Genomic DNA, 25,195 nt, shown 5'->3' on the forward strand with positions numbered 1-25,195 from the left:
AGCTTGAACAGCACATCTTGAAACCCCAGTCTGCTTTGAAATCTTTGTCTGGGAGAGACCTTGCTGATGCAGTAGAACTACTTTGTGTCTTGTTGCTGTGCTCAATCTTGCCATGACATAAAACTATCTTCCACAACCTCACCTTGGTAGCAGAGTTTGGCTGTTCCTCACCCAGTTTTAAGCCTCCTGCACAGCTGTTTCTGTTTCAGTTAATGACTGTGTTTCAACCTACGTGTGACATTGATGATCATTAGCACCTGTTTGGTAGAATTGGTTGATCATACACCTGACTAGAATCCTACAAAAGCCCTGACTTTGTGCAAGTGGACCTATAAGAATTGATGCTGGTTTGAAGGCAAAAGGTAGTAACACCAGATATTGATTTGATTTAGATTTTTCTTTTGTTTGCTCACTTTGCATTTTGTAAATTGATAACAATAAACAGTCATTATTTATATTTCTGAAAGCATTCTTTGTTTGCAGCATTTTTTCACACCTGCCTAAAACTTTTGCACAGTACTGTATATATATCTAATATATAAAGTCGAGTCTATGTTTGTTTGTCCTCCATACAAATCTGCACCGGGCGTCCGATCACCACCAAACTGGGCATGGGGCTGCTTTGTGACCAGGAGGAGGTCATGGGGTATGTTTGGTTGGGAAAAATGTCCTTGGTCAAGCACAGGACACCTTTTGACCTACACAACGTTCGCCACACGTCCCCGTACTTATCATCGACAAGATGGCCCCACGTTGCAACAGACGTTAATGGCGGCGCCATCTAGCGGAACGTTTGGTCTCTGTGCATCCTTCTTTACCAATGTTTCTCAAGTATGAGAAAGCCGACTGCTTTCATCGCGTGAAGGGGAACTACCGTATGGATGTAAAACGAGAACGACCCAGTGCGCCTTACTGGCTTTCCGTATTTGTGGTGCTATTTGCTCGCTTTCCGACTCGCAGTAAGATTTCAGTCTTGGTCTTTCTGATGTATATCTTTCCGACGTATTGTAAATGTACATTCATCTCACTCTGGTGCTTATACTGTATGTAATACCATGTGACACATTATAATTGTCGTGCTTTTCGCTAATATACCCATGCCACCAAAAAAAAAGACATAGCATTAGAAAGTCCACTTCCGATGCCACAAAAAAGTCTATTTCATGGCCGTCTCAAACATTGCGCAAGATGTTTTCGTACCAAGAATTCCGCTAATTCTGAATGATTTACCCTTTGATTTCAAACGTCTACAATCAGGCTGAAGGGCCAACACTCAAAGTTAAAGGCATCAATTTGGAAAATCCAGACTTTTCACACGGACAACTCTACGTAGCATGTTCTATAGTGGGCAATCCTCACAATTTGTTCATTTTCGGAACCCCAAGGCAAAACAAAAAATACAGTGTATCTAAAGCCTCTAAAATGACCACTTATATTAACTATTACAATAAAATGTCAATCAGAAAAATGTTTGTTCAGTTTCTATGTTCTGTTTCTTTCATTTTGGAAATTCACCAGTTATAGATTCCCAGGCAACGCCGGGTACTCCTGCTAGTAATATGTATGTATGTCTCTATCTATCTAAAATATATATATACTATATATATATATTTGCAGCTGGAGATCCACAAAGGGAGAAAAAAAAAAATGAATCACGTATCATAAAGTAGTTTTTATTCCTGAGCTTTCAACCCCTACCAGGGGTCTTCATCAGAATCTCAACACATGTACAGGAACATCACAACGCCGTCGGAAGAAAGGACGCACTATCATTGATCTATGCACATACTAAATCGACAGGACACACATTCAACTGGGACAGTGTAAAAGTAAACATTAAGGCCAGTACTAAAAGTGCCAGAGAGTTGGCCGAGTCTTGGCTATCAAATGAAAACGCCATCAACAGACACTTGGACCTAAATCCAGCATATGCTAACTTAAGAAGAACATGTACATAATAAATAAACTATACAAACCCCCCCCCTCTTGATCATACTGACTTAGTCACCCCCCCCCCCCTTTAATATGTTGCTATATATTGCCTTTGATACTTGTAAGTCTAAGCATTATCCTCTGATGAAGACCCCTGGTAGGGGTTGAAAGCTCAGGAATAAAAACTACTTTATGATACGTGACTCTTTTTTTTTTTTTTTTTTTTTTTTTTTTTTCTTCTTCTCCCTTTGTGAATCTCCAGCTGCAAATATGCAAACCGTATCACAGACCTTCTCTTCCATATGTATATATGTATGTATGTATGTGTATGTATATATATATATATATATATATATATATATATATATGATATATATATATATATGATATATATATATGATATATATGATATATATATAATATATAGATAATAATATTTTTTTTTTCTTTTTTTTTTTTTTTAAACCAGGCCGTAAAGTGTAGATTTTCCCTCCAAATCCTACTTTTCTGTACTCTGTGAAGTTCAGTCTTAATCCAGATAATGTGACGTGGTGTATATATTGGCTTCATATTATAAAAGCTATATACTGGTAACTTTCTTTTAAACATCTGAGGAGCAGGAAAGTGTAGAGATTATCCCCAAAATTAACAAGATTAACTAATATGTTACAAATGTGTTGAATATCAATAGAGCATAATTAAGAAAGTCGGTTGTTAATCATAAAGTTGACATTTAAAGTAATAACTTTGGTTAAAGAATATGAATTTTAAATTTTGCTGCCTTATACAAAGAATTGACTATATATTTTTCTTTCAGTATCTAGCCTCCCTTCTGCTTCATAAGAAGTTTGCTGCAGAATTTGTGGCACATGGTGGAGTTCAAAAACTCCTGGAAGTTCCTCGCCCTTCAATGGCAGCTACTGGTGTATCTTTGTGTTTATACTATTTAGCGTATAACCAGGATGCAATGGAGAGGGTAGGAAAGTGTTTTTTCTTTTTTTTCTTTTTTTTATTTAACACTTTATTTACACTTCCATTGTGTTTTGGTTAGTGAACCTAGCGAACTACATACCATATAAAGGTGCTATATCTGTTCACTACTACCAAGGCAGGAAGTGGGAAAGGAGCACCGTGCCAGGAGGTTGATGAATTTGGTAGCTTGAAACATTCTAGGATATACTTTTAAAAAATGGCAATTGGGATTTAAAGTGATACATCTCTAGCTGCATCCTTGAGAGCTATCCATAAGCCACTGACTGGGAGCCTTACATGAAGACCCACAGTTATGATGTGGAGCCGCTTGAAAGGCTTTTATTGGGATTTATTGACATGCCTGATCTAAATGCAAGGGGCGAATTCCCACTGGATTTCTGTGTGTGTCATGGTTTATCAATTACAGCAACAATGTTTCAATAAATGATTGCTGTTAAATGTACTTTGTATTACAGCTTCAATGGTTAAAGGTTATGGATAACTTTATTATGTCCTCAAACCTTTTTTCCTTCTGCATTTTTGTTCAGCCATCTCCTGGTAATCTCTTGGTTTAGATGGTTGAAATGTTATCCAGCACAAACTCAGGCAGATGGTAAAAGAAAAAAATAGAATAATGCAGTTTGCATAGGTATTAATTACCAGTGTTTTGGAATCTTGGAGTTTACAGAGTTGAAAAATAACTGCTTAATTAGGGCACAGTTGTGTTGCTTCTAGCTCCAAAAGCAAATCATTTAAATAACTCGCACATTTTCTGGCAAAAAAGCTACAGCTGATTTCCCTGAACATCCTGTAACAAATCTTCCTGGAAGAAAGAACAGTGCAAAACTAGTATGAACTTAGCACAGAAAACCTGAAGTTGTTATTACTGCAAAAGGTGGCACTAAAATAAAAATATAGTGGGGTGATGAAGTATTTACAAAAAGCATATTTCCTTTTGTTTCTCCTCTTAAAATTGAGTTTCAGTAATTTGAAATAAAATGTATTATTGTAGGAATTTTTATTGAGTAAAATCAAAGTATTGCTCAATGAACTGCATACTTTTACAAAGCATGGTTTAACAAGTGCTTTTACAAAATAAACCTAACACAAATACCACAGAAAGTCACTAACAAATTAAATAATTAGTTTTTCCTTTTGTGTGCTTAGTAACTTTTTAACCATGTGTTTGGATCATGTGAGATTTGCGCTGGTGTGCCTTCTTAATGTTATATTGTCCTTTTTCAGGTTTGCATGCTCCCTCACAGCATATTGGCAGATGTGGTAGGCTACACCCTATGGTTATTGGAATGCTCACATGACTCTGGTGGCTGTCATGCTACCATGTTCTTTTCCATTTCCTTTGCTTTTCGTGCTGTCCTTGAACTGTTCGACAAACAAGATGGCCTTCGGCGACTCGTGAATTTGGTATAAACCCATTCTTTATGTTGTCTTTATTTAGTATAACAGTTAATGTTATATATGCATAAACTGTGTTAGTAAATAGATTAAATGTGATAGCCTAAAGCTAAATATAACTGCAAACAGCATTAAAATTTGTATACATACTAAATACAACCGAAACTTTAAAATTTCATATTAATTTCTTGTAGTGGTGGTGTGTATTCTTCTGTAAATGGATATTCACAGTGCATGGGATTGATATAGACTGAAATGTTTAGCCTAAAATAGCAACTGATATCCTTCAAAACACTTTACAAATGAATGACTATTTTTGAGGCACAATTTTGTGTGCTTTAGAATATGTGACTATTATTATTATTATTTATTTATTTATTTTTTTACAAATTAAATAATGTTGTGTGATTTACTCTGTCATTTGTTTTTCTTATACCCCTGCCTTTGTCAGATAAGTACTCTGGAAATCTTGAATTTAGAGGATCAAGGTGCATTACTAAGTGATGATGAGATCTTTTCTAGTCGGCAGACAGCTAAGCACACTTGCATGGCCCTTAGAAGGTATTTTGAAGCACATTTGGCTGTTAAAGTAGAACATGTTAAACAAACTCTACAGAGAACTGAAGGTGGAGCACCAATTCATCCTCAGCCTCACTATAAGGTGAGATTTAATAAAGATGTAACATCAAAATATTTCTGCACTGTTAGTGTCGTGCCTCACTAATCAAAATGTGTTTGGGGAAATAGCTTTATCAGCTCTTGTGCAATGTTGTTGTTTCTGGATTTTATTTTTTTTAATAATTAATGTCAGTGTGATGTAGTGATTAAGGCTTTGAATTTTTTAGTTATATGTCTAGATTATTAATGTGTTCCAAGTTGTGAATTTTGTGATGCTAGTCATGTGACCTTTTGCCTTTAATCTCTGTGTGGTGTTGGCTTGTTACAAACTCAAACAAATAAAGATCAGGGAGAGCGTAGTATCATTTTATTGACATCCTCACAAAAGTGACTTTCCATTTGATTGTTGGAGAGAAGTGTTCTCTCATAATAGACGTCAATAATAAATATTGTGCTTTTTTGTATTTACACTTGTTTTTTTCTAACCTGATGGCTTAGGCTTTACAGAGCCATCTTTATTTGGTCATGTCCTCACTTGGTAGCAAGTATAATAGATTCTGCAAGGAATTTTTGCTTTTTGAATTACAGTAGATCTGGGAGTGTTCACAAGAGAAACCAGTACAGAAGCCAATTGAATTACAGATGGAGAGTTATTATTATTGGGTTAAGTATATTCGTCATTTGTCAGATGTTGATAAGATGGGTAGTCTTTTATGTAGCGGGGTGTCGAACTCCGGGCCTGGAGGGCCGCAGTGGCTTCAGGTTTTTAATTTTAACCCAGTTCCTAATCAGTGACCAGTTTTTACTGCTAATCAGCTTTTTTCTCTACATTTTAATGGCCCTGTTTTTAAGGATTCATTCCTCTGGATTGTTTATTTTCTTCATTAAATGACAGCCAAACACAAATGAGATTTGAAACAACTCAACAGATGACAAACTAAACTGGGATTTCAAACTCCAACCAATTTCACTCCAGTCAATCTCTTAATGAGAAGTGATTCTTGCTGTTAATTAAACCCATTCTTTAATTCCATGGCTTGTTGTTGCTCTCATTCTGCCACAGCAGACATTTCCAAAACTGTTGATTTTTCTGTTTTTTCTAAGAACACCGTCAATGTTTTGGTGAGGTGAGCTGAGAGATCAACCTTATCAAAACCATCACCTTTCTTTATTTTCAGATATTGTGTGATGGGCACAGGTGAGCTGGTCATGTGGTAGCTTGTTTTGTGTCTCATTATTGTTTGGCTGCTGATTAAGGAAAAAGAAACAACTAAGGAGCCTGAGTCAAGTTAATTACAACTTGGGCAAATAAGCAGCAAAAACAGGTCACTAATTAAGAAGATGGCTAGAATGAAAACCTGCAGCCACTGTGGCCCTCCAGGACTGGAGTTCGACACCTGTGTAGTTAATGGAGACAATATGTCTTTCCTTTTGACTCAACCTTGGTCACATTTTCGTTATATGGCTTAAATGCAATGAATTATGTACCCTACAAATGCCTTAGTTGTCACACAAGTAGGTATTTTGAGCATTTAATCATTGTTAAATGAAGACTTTATGGTACTGGACATGTATTTGGGTAAATATGTTCAGTGTCCTTAAACTCATCTATAAGCAAATCTCAGCTAGCATATTAAGCACAAAAATTGTACGATTCTGCTAAATGGTCTTTGGCCATTCATTCATTACAGTATTATATACCGAGTTAACCCTGTGTTCTGCAAGGAATTATTGCCCTCTATATATTCATAGGGAGTGATCACTACTTAAAAATTACTTCTGTTAAGTTGTATCTTTCTAGAACTGAATTTTCTTCACATTCTTTCATGGTGAGTAAAGGGAATGAAGCACTAAAAATGCTTTTGAAAATGTATGTAGTGTATTATTTTAATGCTGGTTTACAGCTCAAAATGCAACTCCCGAGTACTCCTAGAGACTTTTGTAAGAGTCTCTGGCAGTTTTTTTCTGGTTCAGAAACATTTTGCTTATGTTTGTTTTATGTAAACTGAAGTTTTTTTCCCCCCCTTTTCCTCATGTCCATCCAGTTACGTAAGACTATACTTTATTTCTTAAAACTGTATGATATTAGCTTGACATTTATTTTATGATATTTTCTGTTTAGTCTTTTTTTTTCCTCCCTCAAATGCTTCCCTTACTGTAAATTTCCAAAATTCTAGAATTTGTAGAAAAATCTATCCCCCTTTTCTGACTTTCTGAGCTTTTTCAATAACACACAACCTTAACATTAACACCAAAATTAACTGTCATTAACTATTATAATTATCACTTACGTTCGCACCAAACAGACCCCAACAATATCTGTGTATTGTTGGTATGGTTGTCATGTCCTTCAGAAGCCTTTGTATGCTGACTGATACAAGTATCGACCATTCAGAGCACTTTTTTTAGCTTTTGATGAGGTTTTAGCCTATCATGTGCAATTAAAATATTTGGAAAGCGACCTAGGGAGGTGCAAGGGGTTTCTCAAGCCAGTAGAACTGGTTTGCTTGTATTGGTGCAATATTTTTGCCTTTATTTTTCTTTAGCAGTAGCAGTTACTTTGTATTTTGATACTAAATCTCTAAAATAATACTTTCACAACAATAGCAGATCCAGAAATGCTTTTGTCTTACAATGAAGACAAGAAAGTGGGTTCATTGCTAGAGTTGTTTCCTTGGCAACAGCTGGATTCCAAGATGTAGGTAGTATGTAAATTGTATGAAGATTAATCCATCTTTACCTGTTTGCTTGCTTTTATTTTGCCACCTTAATATATATTTCATTTTATTTCTGTGTCAAGAATATATATATATAGCTGTGTTTTGTTGCTGTGCCAATCTTGGTTGTGGAGATAATATCGTGTTTTGCCTTGAATAACATATTTTATTGTGTCCATTGGCAGATTACGTGAGTGTTATGGTGTAGAAAGATGTGAGGCATGCAATACTGTATATTGCGTAAAGCACTTTGTGTTCTGATTTAGCAGTAAGGGATAGTGCTAGGGAAATTAAACATTTATTACATATAAAAGTAAGGGCAGCACAGAGTCAAAATAAGATGGTGCAACTTAAAGTGACTATCAGTTGAAGATACGTTTTTCACTTCAGTTTCATTCATTGTGTTCTTATTTTTACAGTGGAAATGTAAACATTTTTTCCAATTTTGTGTTTTTATTTGAATATAGTTTTCACAGTTCTATATTATTTAGGGCCATTTGTAATGAACCTAACTGGAAAACTGAAATCATAATGAATCAGACATAAAGAACTTGATAACAGGTTGAACGAAAAGTACTTCACTGTCAAAAATAATAAGGTACCCTCAGGTGGATTTTTGGGGCTCATATCAGAAAGGATTAAAGCTAACGGTGCCTTACAGTTCATCAAGTCTGTGTTTTATATGTATGGCAAATCAGAAATTTAAGAGGAACACTAGGCAGAGGTGTTATGCAGGAATTGGGCTTCAAAATCTATCCCAGTTGATTCACAAGAAAGCTGTGTTTAAATAACGTGGAAGGACAGTGCATATGGATGGGAGAGAGAGAGAGAGAGAGTGCGAGTGCACGTGCACAAACATAAGTGCAACTATGTTTTGAAAGTATCTAAGGAAGGCATGAACACCTGTACCAGCATAAGTGCAGTGATTTCATGGGTGGGCAGGAAATGGGAAGTGCAGCAAATACACATTTGCTTATATTGGAAGCCAGAGTGTTTTTAAAATATAAAAAATTCTCATAATTTTGTTACACCTGCTTTTTTTTCCTCCCCTCCTTGAGACTTCGATCTGTAGGAAAATTGGTATTTGCTACAAGTTGTTATTTACTCATTATTGTTCCATTTCTCTTTGTGGCCTAGTCCACCTCATGTAATGTTTCTGATTTATGCTATAATTAAAAACACTGGGGAAGAGGGACTTTTAATGGGTGGAAGTGTTAATTGCCCACTCTCTTTTATGCCTAATAATATAAGGCATTTGATTTAAAACATGATTCCATCTAACTTTCCTCTTTTGCTTTTTTTGTTTAGGCCTGTTCTTATACACGGGAACAAGTTGTAGAAATGATGGAATTTCTGATAGAATATGGTCCAGCTCGTCTTTGCTGGGAGCCAGCTGAAGTATTCCACAAACTTTCCTGTATCCAGCTTATGCTTCAGTTAATTTCTATATCTTGTGACTGGAGAACATATTACGGACGGTAGGATGCAGTTATATTATGTTTTGTAACGCAGAAGTAGGTTTTAAAAAATAAAGACAAAGGCTTTTTATGCTACATGGTTTTTTGTCTAACAAAGAAAGTATTTTTATGAACAACTGCTAATATAACTGGTTTATATATTTAGAGAATGTCATATGTTAAAGTTCTACCACTTTTAAAGCTAATCTTTTTCAAATTGCATTTTTATGTATTTATCTTACAATGTGGACATAAGTTGATGAAAATTTCTAAAAAATTTTAAAATTATTAATGGTTAACAGTGAAATAAATAAGAAATTCTATGAAGAGCTAGGCTGTAGCTTGTTATAATAGACAGCAGGCATGTGACTGAAAACTGTGTCTCTCTCTTAATCCTTTTGGCAGCACTGGTATTTAACTTATATTGCCTTTAAAGTGTACCACATACAATATGTGTGGCTATTTTATTTTTGAAGAAAGAGCATTGAATTTTTGAAACTGCTGCTCTTTTGAAATTATGAATAACAAGCTTGGCTCCACCTGCTGAAATTACTGAAGTGAACAGTCAAGCATCCTGCTTTCACAATTACCCAGAAAAAGAGATGGTTTCTGAAGGGAATGCAGTAGTGTGAGCACAGTAAAACTGTGTTCCTTGTTGTGTTACATTGCCTAAAATGAATTAGTTTAATTACTTTCCAGTCTGTTTGTCTTCAGTGCTACTATTTTAAAACAGAAGAAGAGAAGTGGTTATGTAATGGGTGCAGCCAAAAGGAATAACTTTTCATTTGTAAGGCACCCAATACTAGAAAAAATGAGAGGCTGTGTCACATCTGAAGTGTTGCAGCATAGAAAAAGACCCACCTTGGGCTAAATAACATAATCACACATGCTTAGTGTTTGTGTGAAATGAAAGACTTTAACCACAACACTATCAGAGCACCACAGTGAGACCCTTGAGCGGTAATGTGTCCGCCTTGCTTGTTGGCCTGCTTCACAGACAAAGATAAATCAAAATTATGAGTTTCTGTCTACTGGCATATTGGACAACTCAACAAGGTCTTCTGTATTTATGATTTTATTTCTAATGCTATTGGCTTATTTGTTAAATGACAACTGAAAACTGGATTGGCCTTTTCCAAATATCTAGTTATAAGGTGAACCAAGGAGACTGAGTTCTAAGAATCTCTCCAATCATTCCTCTTATTGTATGTGGTGAGCTCAGAGTCCTCTGACATGTTTTGTATTGCACATACAGTATATGTGGTCAAAGCAGCAGTAACCTCTATACATCATGTAGCAACACACCATTTCTGTCACTGAAGATGGGTCAGAGTAATTTTATTAACATAATTCAAATGCCACCTGTAAATCCTGGAAAAAAACAGATTAAAGGAAGAAGCAAATGGAAACACTAAGTCTGTGTGCTACAGGTATCTTCTTAGAAAGTAGTTAAAGACTGTGAAGCTTTTCTTTTTTAATGTCTATGACTAAATAACTTTTTGGTGTGATGTGTTGTTTTATTATAATTTAAAGAAAAATTAGAATTGCTAGTAGTTTTCCATTTGCATTCATTACAAAAAACACCTTAACATGAAACAACAGTCAAAAATCTTAGGTTTAAGACTCAAATGATCGGATGAATAACAATACTTTTGGTGTATTAGAGAAGTGTTTGAAAATATGTACATCACAAAACAGAGCAGTGGAGTAGAAAACACTGTGTGATGGTTAGGTTTGGCTCAACTGTCTTTGGCAGCTTGAACCTGGAGCCATCGATAACATATTAAGAGATTTAGATTTTTAATTATTCAATACATTTAACACTGGAATTACCAAAGCCTATGAAAAAACTCGTAAATCCGGCAGGATGTATCGTGATCATGAGTGAGAGAATAAAAGTGAAAAAAAAAACACTAACTTTTACAAGTGCTATACATTTACACCGGCTGTTACAGACGCAAATCAAATGTGTGTTTTTATTGTATAATGTTAACAATAAGAGCAGCTCACTACTCAAAACGGTAAATATACGAGGCAGTCAGGATTGAACCGGTGGACTCTTGATGACAAGTCAGCAATTCTTATTACCACTGTGCCACGGAAGCTGTTGCATTATCCTTGAACCTTTTGTGAAAGTGTTTTTAATCTTTGTACTTCAGGCTTCACACATTACGTAGTTTGTCTACATTTTGTCATTTATTACTAAAATATGAAAAACTTTCTGTTTTAACGATGTGTTTACACAGATTATTGTAGAAACGGAACACACATGAAATGCATGTGTTCTAAATAACGATCTATTATTTCCATTCTAAAATTCCAGCACTTTACTCCCAGATAATCAAGGCTGGAACTGGGAGAACTTTGTGGCCATTCTGCGGCGGTGGGGGGATGGAATAGTAGGCTGCTTGCTGCTTGTCTTGATCGGCACATTTACAAGACAAAAGACACTGACGGAGAGGTGCGAAGGGATTTAAGCTGGGCCGGATTTACAAGTTTTTTCGTAGGCTTTGGTAATTCTAGTGTTAAAAATTTTTTTTACTAGGTTTATAAGTTTAAATCCCTGTATACATTTTGCAAAGTAAAAAGAATTAAGAATGCTGAACACTGTTAACAATTACACGTAATTTAAATGAATGCAGAAAAAAATGATGTACCACATGAGGTTAATTGCTAGCTTTATGTTCCTCTAGATGAAGCCTGATCAGTCAAGGCTGAGGTTTCTTGTTGTGAGGTTTCTTGTTGTGTTAAGAGTGATAGGACAATAGCAATGCCTGCCTTATTACAGATTTTACTAAAGCATATTATTATAATTTGTTAATTTTCCCATTTGTTTTAATAGGAGTGATACTGTACGATATGCTCTTGATGTACTTGCCATCCTTACAGTAGTTCCCAAAACACAGCTCCTGTTAGCTGAACCTGTGGATTTACTAGATGAGAATGGCTCAACTGTTTCAACAGTTGGTAAGAGTTATTTTCCTCTCTATTTGTGCAATGGTGAGTGATAAATACAAAATGGGGTATATATCAGTTGTGATATATACTAAAGGTGATGAATATAATCATCTTACTGTAGATCCATTCAAAGCTTCAGATTTGTTTCGAATGTTCATTGTAATAGCTTTTATTTTGGTCTGTAGCACATAATCGGTCTACTGCTATAGCCTTTTATGTGAAGAGTAATTTATTAAATAAGCAGTCTTTACATATCCATCCATCCAGATGAAGAAATAAAACACAAAAAACTCTTACAAAAGGAATAGCTTTCCATTTGTCGCTGTTTGTGGGAGACATTTTGAAATCGATTCTTAATAGTCTTTTAAATCTTTGACAGTCTGGGATTTCAGTTGAATTAGATTTTTTTTTTTTTTTCTTTAATTGGGAAAGCTCAGTCTATCTTGTATTTGCATATAGACTTCCTTCAGGTAAGTAAATCATCTGTAACAACTTAAGAAACTAACTATGCCTTTTTTTTAAGGGAGAATGTAGTTACTTCTCCGAGTCTCCATGATGAACTCCTCTAGTGTAAGCCAAAGAATTTCTAAAAGGTTGTTGATTTTAGCAATTTCAGCAAAATTTATAGATACCTTAATTCTTCTGCCTGCTTACTTCTCCATGTTTGGGCCTATCTTTAAAATGCATGCCAGTCTACTACTAGCTTCTCGTCCCCAACACTCATTCCAAGCAGTCTTTCCAATCATGTCAGGAGCTGTTAGGTGCTTTGCTCTCCCATAAATTTGATTTTGTGTTTTACCTAATCAGTAATTATGTGAATAGTTTATCAACAAATATGTTTGTTTTTGTTAGTTTAAACATACGCATTTTTGAAGAAATCTTGCATTTCTTTGTATACATGTGTCATTGACTTTCTTAAAATTGATTCTGATACTGTATTTCTTTCCTTTTATTTTTTTTGCAGGAATGAGTATAATCCTTGGAGTTGCAGAAGGAGAAGTATTTGTGAATGATGCAGAAATCCAGAAATCAGCTCTTCAGGTTATTATTAATTGTGTATGTGCTCCAGATAAACGCATATCAAGTATTGGAAAGTTAGTTTTGGATACTCCTAGGCGCAGACCTCACCAAAATCCCAAATGCTGTGAGAATGTCCTGACCAAAATGTGGAATGTAGTTCAGTCTAACAATGGCATCAAAGTTCTTCTTTCTTTGCTAACTGTTAAGATGCCAATCACCGATGCTGATCAGATTCGAGCCCTTGCCTGCAAAGCTTTGGTTGGACTGTCTCGGAGTAGTACTGTGAAACAAATTATTAGTAAGCTGCCACTCTTCAGCAGTGGTCAAATACAGCAACTCATGAGGGAACCTGTTCTACAGGACAAAAGGAATGAGCATGTGAAATTTTGCAAATATGCAGCAGAATTGATCGAGAGAGTTTCTGGAAAGCCATTGCTAATTGGCACTGATGTTTCACTTGCTCGACTTCAGAAGGCAGATGTAGTAGCACAATCACGTATTTCATTTTCTGAAAAGGAACTTCTGTTGCTAATTAGAAATCACCTTGTCTCCAAGGGACTACATGACACTGCTGCAGCACTTACCAAAGAAGCTGATCTCCCCATGGCTTTAGTTTCTCATTCCTCTTCTGCCTTTCTTCCTGTTGCAAGTTCTGCTGCTTCTGTTGTACTTCCACGTACGCCTCGCCTGGCAAACGGAGTCTCCCCCAGGATAAGCAATCACCCATCTATATCCAATGCTCCATCTACTAGCCTTGGACAAGTCAGACCATCAACTTCTCAGGTTCAGCCAAGTATTTTGTTCCCACAGACTAATGGGTCTCCACTGATTGGCAAAATATGCTTTACCAGGGAAAGGCCATCTCCTTGCAATGGCAAAAAACTCAGAATCATGCGACAAAAGTCTGATCATGGAGCTTACAATCAGAGTCCAGCAATGAAAAAGCAGTTAGATCGACATCTTCCGTCTCCTCCTACATTGGACAGTATCATCACAGAGTACCTGAGAGAGCAACATGCTCGTTGTAAGAACCCAGTGACAACGTGCCCCCCATTCTCTCTTTTTACCCCACACCAGTGCCCTGAGCCCAAGCAGAGATGCCAGGCTCCAACTAACTTTACTTCTCGTCTCACACGTAGGGTTATTTTTCCCAAGTATGGTGGTGTGGATGGCGGTTGCTTCAATAGACAACTTGTTTTCAGCAGGTACTGTTTCTGAGATTGTTAATAAATTAATACTAGTTTATTGCCTTGAAGTAATGTTATTTTTTAGATATGGTGACCATGTCAAATAAACCAGTTAGACTATACTTAATTATATATTTTGTCCCGATTTTTGTGTTGTATGGTGTTATGATGTTTGGCACTATTAGCCCATATTAAAACTTTTTTTTTCTTCCCAGTCTCATGTTTCTGCCATTGTAGGCTTTTCGGAATGTTGTACTCCTCTTTGTATTGTGTTTTTTGTGTTTCTTGTAACTTAACAGCTAGTATGTGACTTTGTTAATGATAAAAGTTAATTCATTTAAAACCGTAAAGAAAGCACCATGTGTTAAAGTATGTTCCTTCAGAAAGATAAAGAACAGGTATTTTGTCAGTGTAATGCTGCAAAATCTGGCATCACACGAACTGAATGGAAGCTTAAGTGGAATTTAAAAGTAGTCACTCTGTGTCAAATCAACAGATGTTTCTGAGGAACCATCTCTGATTTGCTTCATACTTGTTGAAAATAATGCCATTGTACCCAATAACTAGTGTGCTAAATTATTGGCTTTTATGTTCATTAGTTTCTGAGATATTAAGACTTTTAAAAGGGGTGTGGCCCTAATTTTACTACAAGAATGACAATGTTGCATAAGTTAAGTTTTACACTGTTAATGCCAGATGCTTTATATTTTCAGGCCTTGTTATTTAGGGTTAGATGTCTTTAAAATCAAAAATAGTTGGTCCATAGTTTCCTATTTGCCAATTTATAGCTTGCTGAAAATTCTTCTTCAAAGCAACTATGGCCTTCTGTATCTCCACACGAAGTCACATCAGATCATTCAGATTTTGAAAGCTTTTACTCCTGTTATAGTTCTTCTTTAACAACTAGGTGCTTGTCCGAAAGAAATCAAGCTTTGATTTATGAGGCATTAAACGTGGAAAAAAATTCACGCCTATATTTCAAATGCTTATTCCCCATTAGTGCTGATCATTGAAATTCTGCAGATACAGTAATCCCTCCTCCATCGCGGGGGTTGCGTTCCAGAACCCCCCGTGAAAGGTGAAAATCCGCGAAGTAGAAACCATATGTTTATATGGTTATTTTTATATTGTCATGCTTGGGTCACAGATTTGCACAGAAACACAGGAGGTTGTAGAGAGACAGGAGCTTTATTCAAACACTGCAAACAAACATTTGTCTCTTTTTCAAAAGTTTAAACTGTGCTCCATGACAAGACAGAGATGACAGTTCCGTCTCACAATTAAAAGAATGCAAACATATCTTCCTCTTCAAAGGAGTGCGCATCAGGAGCACAGAATGTCAAAGAGAGACAGAGAAAAGCAAACAAATCAATAGGGCTGTTTGGCTTTTAAGTATGCGAAGCACCGTGGCACAAAGCTGTTGAAGGCGGCAGCTCACACCCCCTCTGTCAGGAGCAGAGAAAGAGAGAGAGACAGAGAAAAACAAACAATCAAAAATCAATATGTGCCCTTCGAGCTTTTAAGTATGCGAAGCACCGTGCAGCATGTCGCTTCACGAAGTAGCTGCACAGAAGGGAGCAACATAAAGATAAACTTTCAGCATTTTTAGACGAGCGTCCGTATCGTCTAGGTGTGCGAACAGCCCCCCTGCTCAATCCCCCTACGTCAGGATCAGAGAATGTCAGCGCGAGAGAGAGAGAGAAAAGTAAGTTGGGTAGCTTCTCAGCCATCTGCCAATAGCGTCCCTTGTATGAAATCAACTGGGCAAACCAACTGAGGAAGCATGTACCAGAAATTAAAAGACCCATTGTCCGCAGAAATCCGCGAACCAGCAAAAAATCTGCGATATACCGTATATTTAAATATGCTTACATATAAAATCCGCGATAGAGTGAAGCCGTGAAAGGCGAAGCGCGATATAGCGAGAGATCACTGTAGTTTGGTTCAAGGTACCAGCTCCATATTTTAGGTGGTAGGCAGGGCAAGGAATTGATAGAAAAGCTGATGTTTATTTCCAGTACTGAAAATGCTGAAGTATTGATACTGTGCTATTTTTAATTTTTTTTTTTGTATATATACTTTTCCTGTGCCTTTTAGTAGCCTAGCCACAGTGTCCTGGACTAGTTAAAAACAAGCAAGGGATGACTGGTTAACTCCAGTGTATAATGAATTGCAATAGTAAGGCCGAGAATTGACAAAGGCATTAAGACACACATTTGTTTTTTTTTTTTTTGTCATTCATAGAAAATTTAATGACATCCATATTTTCATGTCTTTCAGACATTCCAATAAAGGTTTAAGAGGGTTTAATTAATTTTGGTTTATAAAGTTGGGCTTTTATTTTTTTCTTCACTAAAGTTACAACTCAGTTTTTGAATGTTGTTGGTTTTTTTTTTTTGTTTGTTTTTTTAAACAAATTTTTAAATGTGTTGGTAAACATTTTTTTCTTCTTGGTGTTTCTTTTTTTAATGTGTTTTATGGAATTGTGTTAACGATTTGGAAATGTTTGGTTATCATTATGCGTTGTGGTCTTTTATCTCTCAAACCCCTGTTGTTCATAGGTTTCGTCCAATCTCTGTCTTTCGGGAGGCCGATGAGGATGAGAGTGGTTTTGTGTGTTGTGCATTTTCAGCAAGAGAACGATTTTTAATGTTGGGAACATGTAATGGACAATTGAAACTGTATAATGTCTTCACTGGTCAAGAGGAAGCCAGTTACAACTGTCATAGTACTGCGATCTCGCACCTTGAACCATCTAGAGTAAGTCGCTTTATTGAACAGAATGTTTGAAGAAATTACTGTTTCCCCAATAAAGAATTTTGCTAATAAAACCATTTTTCTCAAAGGAGTTGGACAAGGGCTGTTTTTGCATTTGTCTTCTCTAGAAGAAAATAAGCACAAGTTAATTTGAAGCTAAAAAAAATAAACAGGTTAGAAACAATATTTCAATAGTAGTAGTCTCAACAGCCAAAATTGTGCATTTCTAGTTTTGTTTGGTAATTTGGAATTATGTTTCTTTTCTCTTCTCCCCAAAATAGCTTATTCAGTAACTCTTGATTTACTACCACATTTAAAATTCCATGGTCTTGATATATTTGTATTCTCGTCACCCTATATAGGACCACTAGTAAAATGTTTCTGTTTTTCTCCTTCTAAAATCTAGGATGGGTCATTGCTGTTAACCTCAACCAACTGGAGATTACCCCATTCAGCCCTTTGGGGCATGAAATCTGTTTTTGACATGAAGTAAGAATCTGATTGTTCAGCAGAATGGAATAACATATTTGATACTACACTAGTTATTAATGCACACATTAGTTAATTGTCCTCAAAAATATAAACCGTAATAACAATTAAATATTGGTAAACAATTGTGTTTTTGATCTTTGAAGCTACTGCTTTGCTGGCAACTGAAAAATATCACTGACATTTGACTGGTTATCTGATTAGATCAAAGTGCATGAAGTTACTACTGATTAATTTCTTTGTCCTTCGCCTTTTGGTTAAATTTAATCACTGTTTTATAATGAGTCATTTTCTATAATGGAATATTTGCTTAGTTGAATTAAACTGAAATTATACATGACAATCAAATTTCATGCAGTAAGGTGAAGTTTTTTCTTTGCGTAATCTTATTTTGGTATTTTTTAATTTCTAGGCACTCATTTGTCGAAGATCGTTATGTAGAGTTTAGTAAACTTTCACAAGACCGAGTAATTGGAACAAAAGACGATATTGCACATGTAAGTTGTTTATAGTTGGAATTGTATTTTTTGTAGAGCTTTACACGATTTGTACTGTGTGTTTAGATGTCTAAACACCACTTTTTGCTTTACTGTAACCTCGTTTTTTGACTAATTTTTTTATTTTTTTTTTTTTAAATATAGATTTATGATATCCAGACTGGACAGAATATCCTTACACTTTACAACCCTGATCTTTCAAACAATTATAAAAGGAACTGTGCCACCTTTAACCCCACTGATGATTTGGTATTAAATGATGGAGTACTTTGGGATGTTCGCGATTCTCAGGCCATTCACAAGTTTGATAAATTCAATATGAACATCAGTGGAGTATTTCACCCAAATGGATTGGAGATAATAATTAATACTGAAATTGTATCCTTTATGGTTGAATTTTATTTATAAGTTATTACAAGTGGAGATTATATTGCAAAAGGATATTCCTTTGCATAGTTAATTTTACATGTTTATGTGTTTACAAATATGGCACTTTTATTCGCACTTCAATGTTTTAAGTTTTTTGTTTTAATCTGACACCATTAAATCAATAGGGCTGTCTTTCCTGAGTCTTTTGCCAGTGCAAGTACTGCAGACCATGTGGTCTATATTTAGACATGTTGTAGGAAGCTTTCTTTCATAAGCATTCTTCCCCTTGTATAAATGTTAATAAATGCGGTTGACAAGGGAAACCAGGGCAGAGCAGATTGTGGCAGAATGAAAACTTCTGGTATTGTTTTGTAAAATGATGCTGATAGTCTGCTGATTTGGGACATATGACTTGAAATACTCCCCTTGTTGCCATGGTGACTGAGTACCCAAGATAGTACAAGTCAGAGAATTCTGTGGTATTGCAAAATTATCGTCAATATTCGTAATGGTTTTCTTCAGGTATTTTGTCTTGCACTGTAGAGTGCATTTTACTTTTAAAGAAGTAAAATGATGAAAAAAAGTTATCAAAACATTAAATAATCTGAATTCCCTTAAGTTGTAGCATTTTATTTTGGGAAAACTTTTCATCAAAGACCCAAAGTTAAATGAAGAAAATGTTTCTTGATTGTAAAAAGTGCATGCCTAAAAATCACAGACTTTGACTTATAATATACATACAAACACATCATTTAAATTGTACAGAAAGAACCCCGTGCCTGACATTTTAAGTTGCAGCATAAAAAAGTATCTTTAATAGGTGATTCTTTGTTTTGTTTTTTTTTTTTTTTTTTTTTTTTTTTTTTTACTATTTTCAGTACTTGCTACACAAGTGGTGATGAAAATGGTAAGCCTGGTCTAATAAGTGAAACACCAATAGAAACAAACAAATGTTATCATATTCACAAAAACATTTTGTTTCAGATCATATGTTTTTGTATTTCTTCTGCAGCGAGTCTTTATCAACAGCACACCACATAGCTTGAAGGCAAGTCCTGGTTGGTGGTCGTACATGGCCTTATCTATAGAGTAAGAGGATTATGGTAACTTCTTGAAAGTACAGTTCTGCAAAATGGTTGTTGCAGACTGTGCAGTGTGAGTAGGATTCATTTCTGAAAACCAGGAGGAAGAAAGGACAGCTATTTTTCCTAACCAACCATAACCAGATTGAATGTCGAAATCGCCAGTGTATATCAGTATGATGCTGGTCTGTTAAGTGGTCCTTCTAAAGAATGTACTTCAATATGGCCTTTACCCTCTGTATCAAAAGAACTAGTTCACATGATCTTGTCCATTCTGCCATAAAACTTCATTTCTAAGCCATTAGAGAATTAAAATCTCTCCATTGATTCAGTTGTTTTTTTTTTACTTTTATCATTTGTTATAAAATGCTTCAAAAATGTTTGTCTGAATTGATAAGCTTATGTTATACTTTACCTTGAATTGTGGATCTTAACACATTTCAGCAGTAGATTTGTTTCTCAGCATTGTCATATTGTAAAATGGTAACTGCACGTCTTACAATCTTTGCATATTCCTTTGCAGTCACTTTCAGCATAATTCAGAATGACATGTAGCTTCTATTATTCATCCATCCATCCATTTTCCAACCCGCTGAATCCGAACACAGGGTCACGGGGGTCTGCTGGAGCCAATCCCAGCCAACACAGGGCACAAGGCAGGGAACCAATCCTGGGCAGGGTGCCAACCCACCGCAGGACACACACAAACACACCCACACACCAAGCACACACTAGGGCCAATTTAGAATCGCCAATCTACCTAACCTGCATGTCTTTGGACAGTGGGAGGAAACCGGAGCGCCCGGAGGAAACCCACGCAGACACGGGGAGAACATGCAAACTCCACGCAGGGAGGGCCCGGGAAGCGAACCCGGGTCCCCAGGTCTCCCAACTGCGAGGCAGCAGCGCTACCCACTGCGCCACCATGCCGCCCTTCTATTATTCACCTCAAGCCAAAAGTTTGGATTATTTTTTAATAACTTGATTTAGATCTTATAATTTTATTTTAAAGATGATTATCACTGGTTGCTTGTCTTATTGCAAGTAAGAAGAATGCATAGTTCACAGATACTGCATTAGGAATAATTCAGACAGACCCAATGTGTACTGTTTGAAGATAGCTTTATAGTAAACATAGGTTCTTAGTGTTAAACAGGTTTCATTTTCATATTATTTGTTACTTTAAAATAGGTTGTGTTTTTGTTTATTTTTATAATTTAATTTTGGATGCAAAGATAATTTTAATGTATCATTAAAAAGAACTTTTCTTCACTTTCCCTCAAATATTACTATTTTTTGCAGCAGTTTCTCTTAATGTAGTACACTTATTTATCTTAACTATTATTTCCAAGTGGGATATGAGGACTTTTCACCTCCTACACACAGTTCCTGCTTTAGACCAGTGCAGGATTGTCTTCAATAATAATGGAACTGTTATTTATGGAGGTAAGGCATGGGGCAACTTAGACGTTTTTCTATTACTTTTTATTATCCACAGCATGTATTGGTATCCTATCAGTATAATTAGTAGTTTATCGCACATTTAGCTACTGAAACCCAGTTTTGTTTGTTTTTGCTTATGTAGCAATGCTGCAGGCTGATGATGAAGATGACATGATTGAAGAGCGAATGAAAAGTCCATTTGGTTCCTCTTTTAGAACTTTTGATGCCACAGATTATAAACCTATAGGTAGGATGTTTTTTCTTATATTAAATGAATTCAGAATGCAAATTTGTTTATCTATATTTTAAACGACAATTTTGGATTGAAATATGTAATGTTATTAAAGTCTCCCCCCCCCCCCCCCATAAAAAGTGCACTATTTTTATTGTAAAATTTCATCTCTTCACAGCAACCATTGATGTAAAAAGAAATATATTTGACTTGTGCACCGACACCAAAGACTGTTACTTGGCTGTTATTGAGGTAATTTTTGTATTTATTCTTTTGAAATGACATTGCTGTTACTTTTTGGAATTCAAAAAATGTATATAGTTACATACTTAACAATCTTTAATACAATGTGTCTAATGGCTAATGTCTGCCCAGGTTAACACTATATGTACATCCAGTATTGATTTATTTTATGTTCCTACTCCTTTGATTTGTAATAAGACATTACAAAAGTCTAATAATAAACCAACTCCATACTTGCTTTCAGATTTTGTTACCATGTTTAAATCAAAATGTTATTCTTTTTAGAATCAGGACTCCCTAAACATTGACACTGTGTGTCGCCTCTATGAAGTAGGTAGACAGAGGCTTGCAGAAGAGGAAGAAGAAGATGATGATCAGGTTGGGGAACTGTTTCTAGTTTTTATTTTAGAGTGTACTTTTTTCATGCAAGATTGGGGTCAAAAATTTATAGTGTACCAATTTAAGGAACTATCGGTTGTTTAAAATACATTAGATTGAAAAATAAAAGGCCTGCTTCCTAATTACATTCATAATTGTAAAATTTCTGTCAGGTCAACCTTCACTGTGTTTATTTAAACTCGAATTAATCAATGCCTTCAACCTCTCTTCATGCCTTAAAACCCTCTGTCCTAGAATCGTTATGTAATCCCTTAATTGGGAGAAGACAGCTGCTCTGCACCTAATGATAATCATTATTTATTTAATTTGAAAAGATAACTGAACTGATCTATCTTACGAAACCACAGTTAATTTATGCACGGTGGACGCACCGAGGCGCATGCGCACTGCGGCCTTGGTGCCTGCCCCAGAGTCCAGAGTGAAACGCACGCATGCGCACCGCGGCCTTGGCGCCCGCCCCAGAGTCAAACGCAGCGGCATCCCAAAAACGCGGCGGCTTCCCAGAGTCAGTAGGGGAGGCGCCCAAAACCAAATAACACAATGTGCTGCGCCGTGGCGCCAGCCCCAGAGTCAAACGCAGCGGCTTCCCAAAACGCGGCAGCTTCCCAGAGTCAGTAGGTGGCACCCAAACAACATGGATAAAAACAATGAACGAAGGCGCCCACACAAAGAAACCGCTTTAGTTCAAATGGGGTTATTGAATTAAATGGAAACTTTACTATGCCTACGACCTGTGAACTAAACCTGAGGTAAAGCGTGCATGCCAGGTTGTACAGCCTCCCGGACGCGACCAGCCACACCACCGCATATACGACGACACAGCCATAAAAAAACAAAAACGAGACTGCATGAAGAAAAACAATAACAGAAGTGCGTTTGAAATGAACTGTCCCAGGACGCACCCACCCTCCATGATATTTCATCACGCACCGGCTTCCCCCCTGGGAATGGCCCATACTGCTTTCGCGTGTGTTGACAAATATTGCATCGGATTGGAACAGTGCACCCTGAGCCAAATCACCACCGCAAATGTGTCCAAATGTACGTGTTACATCTAGATGACGCAGTATATCAACCACAGAGCTAATAATGAGAAACGTAGCTGAAGTCATAAACAATCACCCATTAGCAAACTCTATAGAAATGCTACATGAGGTTGAAAGAGAAGCAAATACAAAAGCAGAGGCGGACGGTGTGGCAACAACTACTATTGCCTTAGTGCTAATAAAGGACAAAGAACAGGATCCGAGACGATACAATGTTCCCATCGTTAATGAAGTGGCAATTGTGTTTCAAAGTGATGATGGTGAGCCTCCGTTTCACCACGATATTGTCATGCATTTACGTCCTGATGGAAACAAGGCACCTACAACGCGCTTCTGAAACACCACAACCACATGAGTCACAGCTTCAAAGAGAAACCGCTTTAGTACAAATATGTTTATTTAATTAAATGACATTTCCCAGGACGCACCCACCCTCCATGAGGTGATTGCCATTCTTGGATTTGCGATTCTTTCGAGAATCGCGGGCTTGCTGGTTCTTATAGAATTCTAACTTTGACTTTAGTTTGTTTTGAAAATGTTCCTTATATCATAACATTTTCTGACAATTTCCAAAGTACTTTATCCATCTGTTTATTGCTCCCTTTATCTTGGATGTATTGTAATGTTTAGCCTTTTGCAAGGTTAAAAAAGCTGACATATACTATACAGAGTTAATATCTTAAAGGAATTCTCCACCATGTTTTTTAAAATGTTACTTACCCCTTGTACTTTGTAGTGGTGGCCAAGAAAAAAATGTATTATTGTGTTTGTAGGTAAAAGTACATAAGAGATTTTCATAAATGAGATTAATAGGTGAGCAGTACTGGATAGTTGCAACTGTTGTGAAAAAAGTTTATGTACAAAGGAAAAAGAATTCCATATTAACTTGTGTCAAATAATCCACGTTTTTTTATATACAGTCACTAGTTTTAAAACAAACAAAACTAATGAATTCCTGCTAAAATGTTATTAAATAGTTACTTCCTGAATTATCAGCATATATATCAACATATATATATAATAATAATATATATAATAATATGAAAAATATATAATATATGAAACTCTTGACTCATGGGAGGAACTTTTGAATTGAATACAGGACTCTTGACCAACTAATGATAGGGGAAAGGCAGGTCTTTAAATTGACATACCCGGATGACAATATCAGCTACAGCAGTTGTGAAGTCTGACATCCCACCCGTCCCAAGTTGAAGTAGTGTATCGTGAAATTGGCTTAGTACATTTTTTTTTTTTTAATAAAAAAAAAATTTCGAGACGAGACTATTGCCAAGAAAAGAAGACTTATTATGTCCAAATCTTAGTGAAGAATTTCATCCCGAAGGGTTATCAACAGAAGAAATGAGTACACAGGCAATCCTAGCACCAAGAAACAATGAAGTCAAACGAATTTACACAAACATTGTCGATCGGTTACACGGCAAATTGGTTAAATGCGTATCAATAGACTATGCTGAAACAGTTGGTGGTGATTGTGTGGAAGATGAAAACATCAACTTACAATATCCTTTAGAATATCTACAACTGTTAACACCATCTGGTCTTCCACCGGCCAAATTACTGTTGAAAGAAGGATGTATTATAATGTTATTGTGTAATTTATGTATGAGTGATGAGCTAAGCAATAAGACAAAATTAGTTTTATTCAAAATTGGTCAAACAATTCTGACGTAAAATTTTAACAGGCGACAAGAAAGGTAATGTAGGACATCTTCCGCGGATAACATTAGACACCAAAGGAGATCTTGATATGCCATTCGTATTAAAACGTTTACCATTTCCTGTTAGAATAACTTTTGCTATGACAATTAACAAATCACAGGGACATACATCTGAAAAAGTTAGAGAGCAGAAATGATATTCACTCACGGGCAGTTATGCGTTGCGTTGTCACGATGTAAATCCAAACACGGAATCAAAATTCAAAGCGTTATTGACGAAGAGTTAATTCCAAATATTGTTTTTACTGAAGTTTTACAATAAAAGTGTAAGTTTAAAAAGTATTTGCGTGTTAATTTCAAAGCCAAACAGAACGAAAACGTATAACGCAACAAATACCTCTAACGCAACATGAAACATAATTTTCTTTTAATTTATTACATTTTACTATTTTTTACTATGGTTAATTACTCGCTGTAATGTAAAATAGTTAGTTCTATTATGCATATATAACAATTCCCATGAAAATAAAAATCTGTTTAATCTGTTTAGTTGCCTTACATTTTTATGTAATCGTTTTGTTCACCCTACTGAATTAAAGCTGAAAGTCTGCACTTCAACTGCATCTGAGTTGTTTCATTTAAAATTCATTGTGGTAACGTACAGAACCAAAATTAGAAA

The 25,195-nt window shown here is 36.0% G+C and overlaps 1 protein-coding gene across 1 annotated transcript in view; it reads left to right on the plus strand.

Annotated features, from left to right (window-relative positions):
* The window catches only part of LOC114668304 (DDB1- and CUL4-associated factor 1-like), a 76,313-nt gene that overhangs the window by 45,336 nt on the left and 5,782 nt on the right, over window positions 1-25,195 (plus strand). The window contains exons 9-22 of the mRNA XM_028823968.2: window positions 2,750-2,908; window positions 4,150-4,329; window positions 4,772-4,981; window positions 8,964-9,133; window positions 11,955-12,079; window positions 13,035-14,295; window positions 16,839-17,037; window positions 17,441-17,523; window positions 17,936-18,020; window positions 18,165-18,398; window positions 20,824-20,917; window positions 21,057-21,161; window positions 21,325-21,398; window positions 21,675-21,767. Of these exons, the coding sequence (XP_028679801.2) occupies window positions 2,750-2,908; window positions 4,150-4,329; window positions 4,772-4,981; window positions 8,964-9,133; window positions 11,955-12,079; window positions 13,035-14,295; window positions 16,839-17,037; window positions 17,441-17,523; window positions 17,936-18,020; window positions 18,165-18,398; window positions 20,824-20,917; window positions 21,057-21,161; window positions 21,325-21,398; window positions 21,675-21,767 (3,072 nt within the window). The remainder of the gene's footprint in view (window positions 1-2,749; window positions 2,909-4,149; window positions 4,330-4,771; window positions 4,982-8,963; window positions 9,134-11,954; window positions 12,080-13,034; window positions 14,296-16,838; window positions 17,038-17,440; window positions 17,524-17,935; window positions 18,021-18,164; window positions 18,399-20,823; window positions 20,918-21,056; window positions 21,162-21,324; window positions 21,399-21,674; window positions 21,768-25,195) is intronic.

Source organism: Erpetoichthys calabaricus, chromosome 18, assembly GCF_900747795.2.
Source record: "Erpetoichthys calabaricus chromosome 18, fErpCal1.3, whole genome shotgun sequence".
Classification (NCBI taxonomy): domain Eukaryota; kingdom Metazoa; phylum Chordata; class Cladistia; order Polypteriformes; family Polypteridae; genus Erpetoichthys; species Erpetoichthys calabaricus.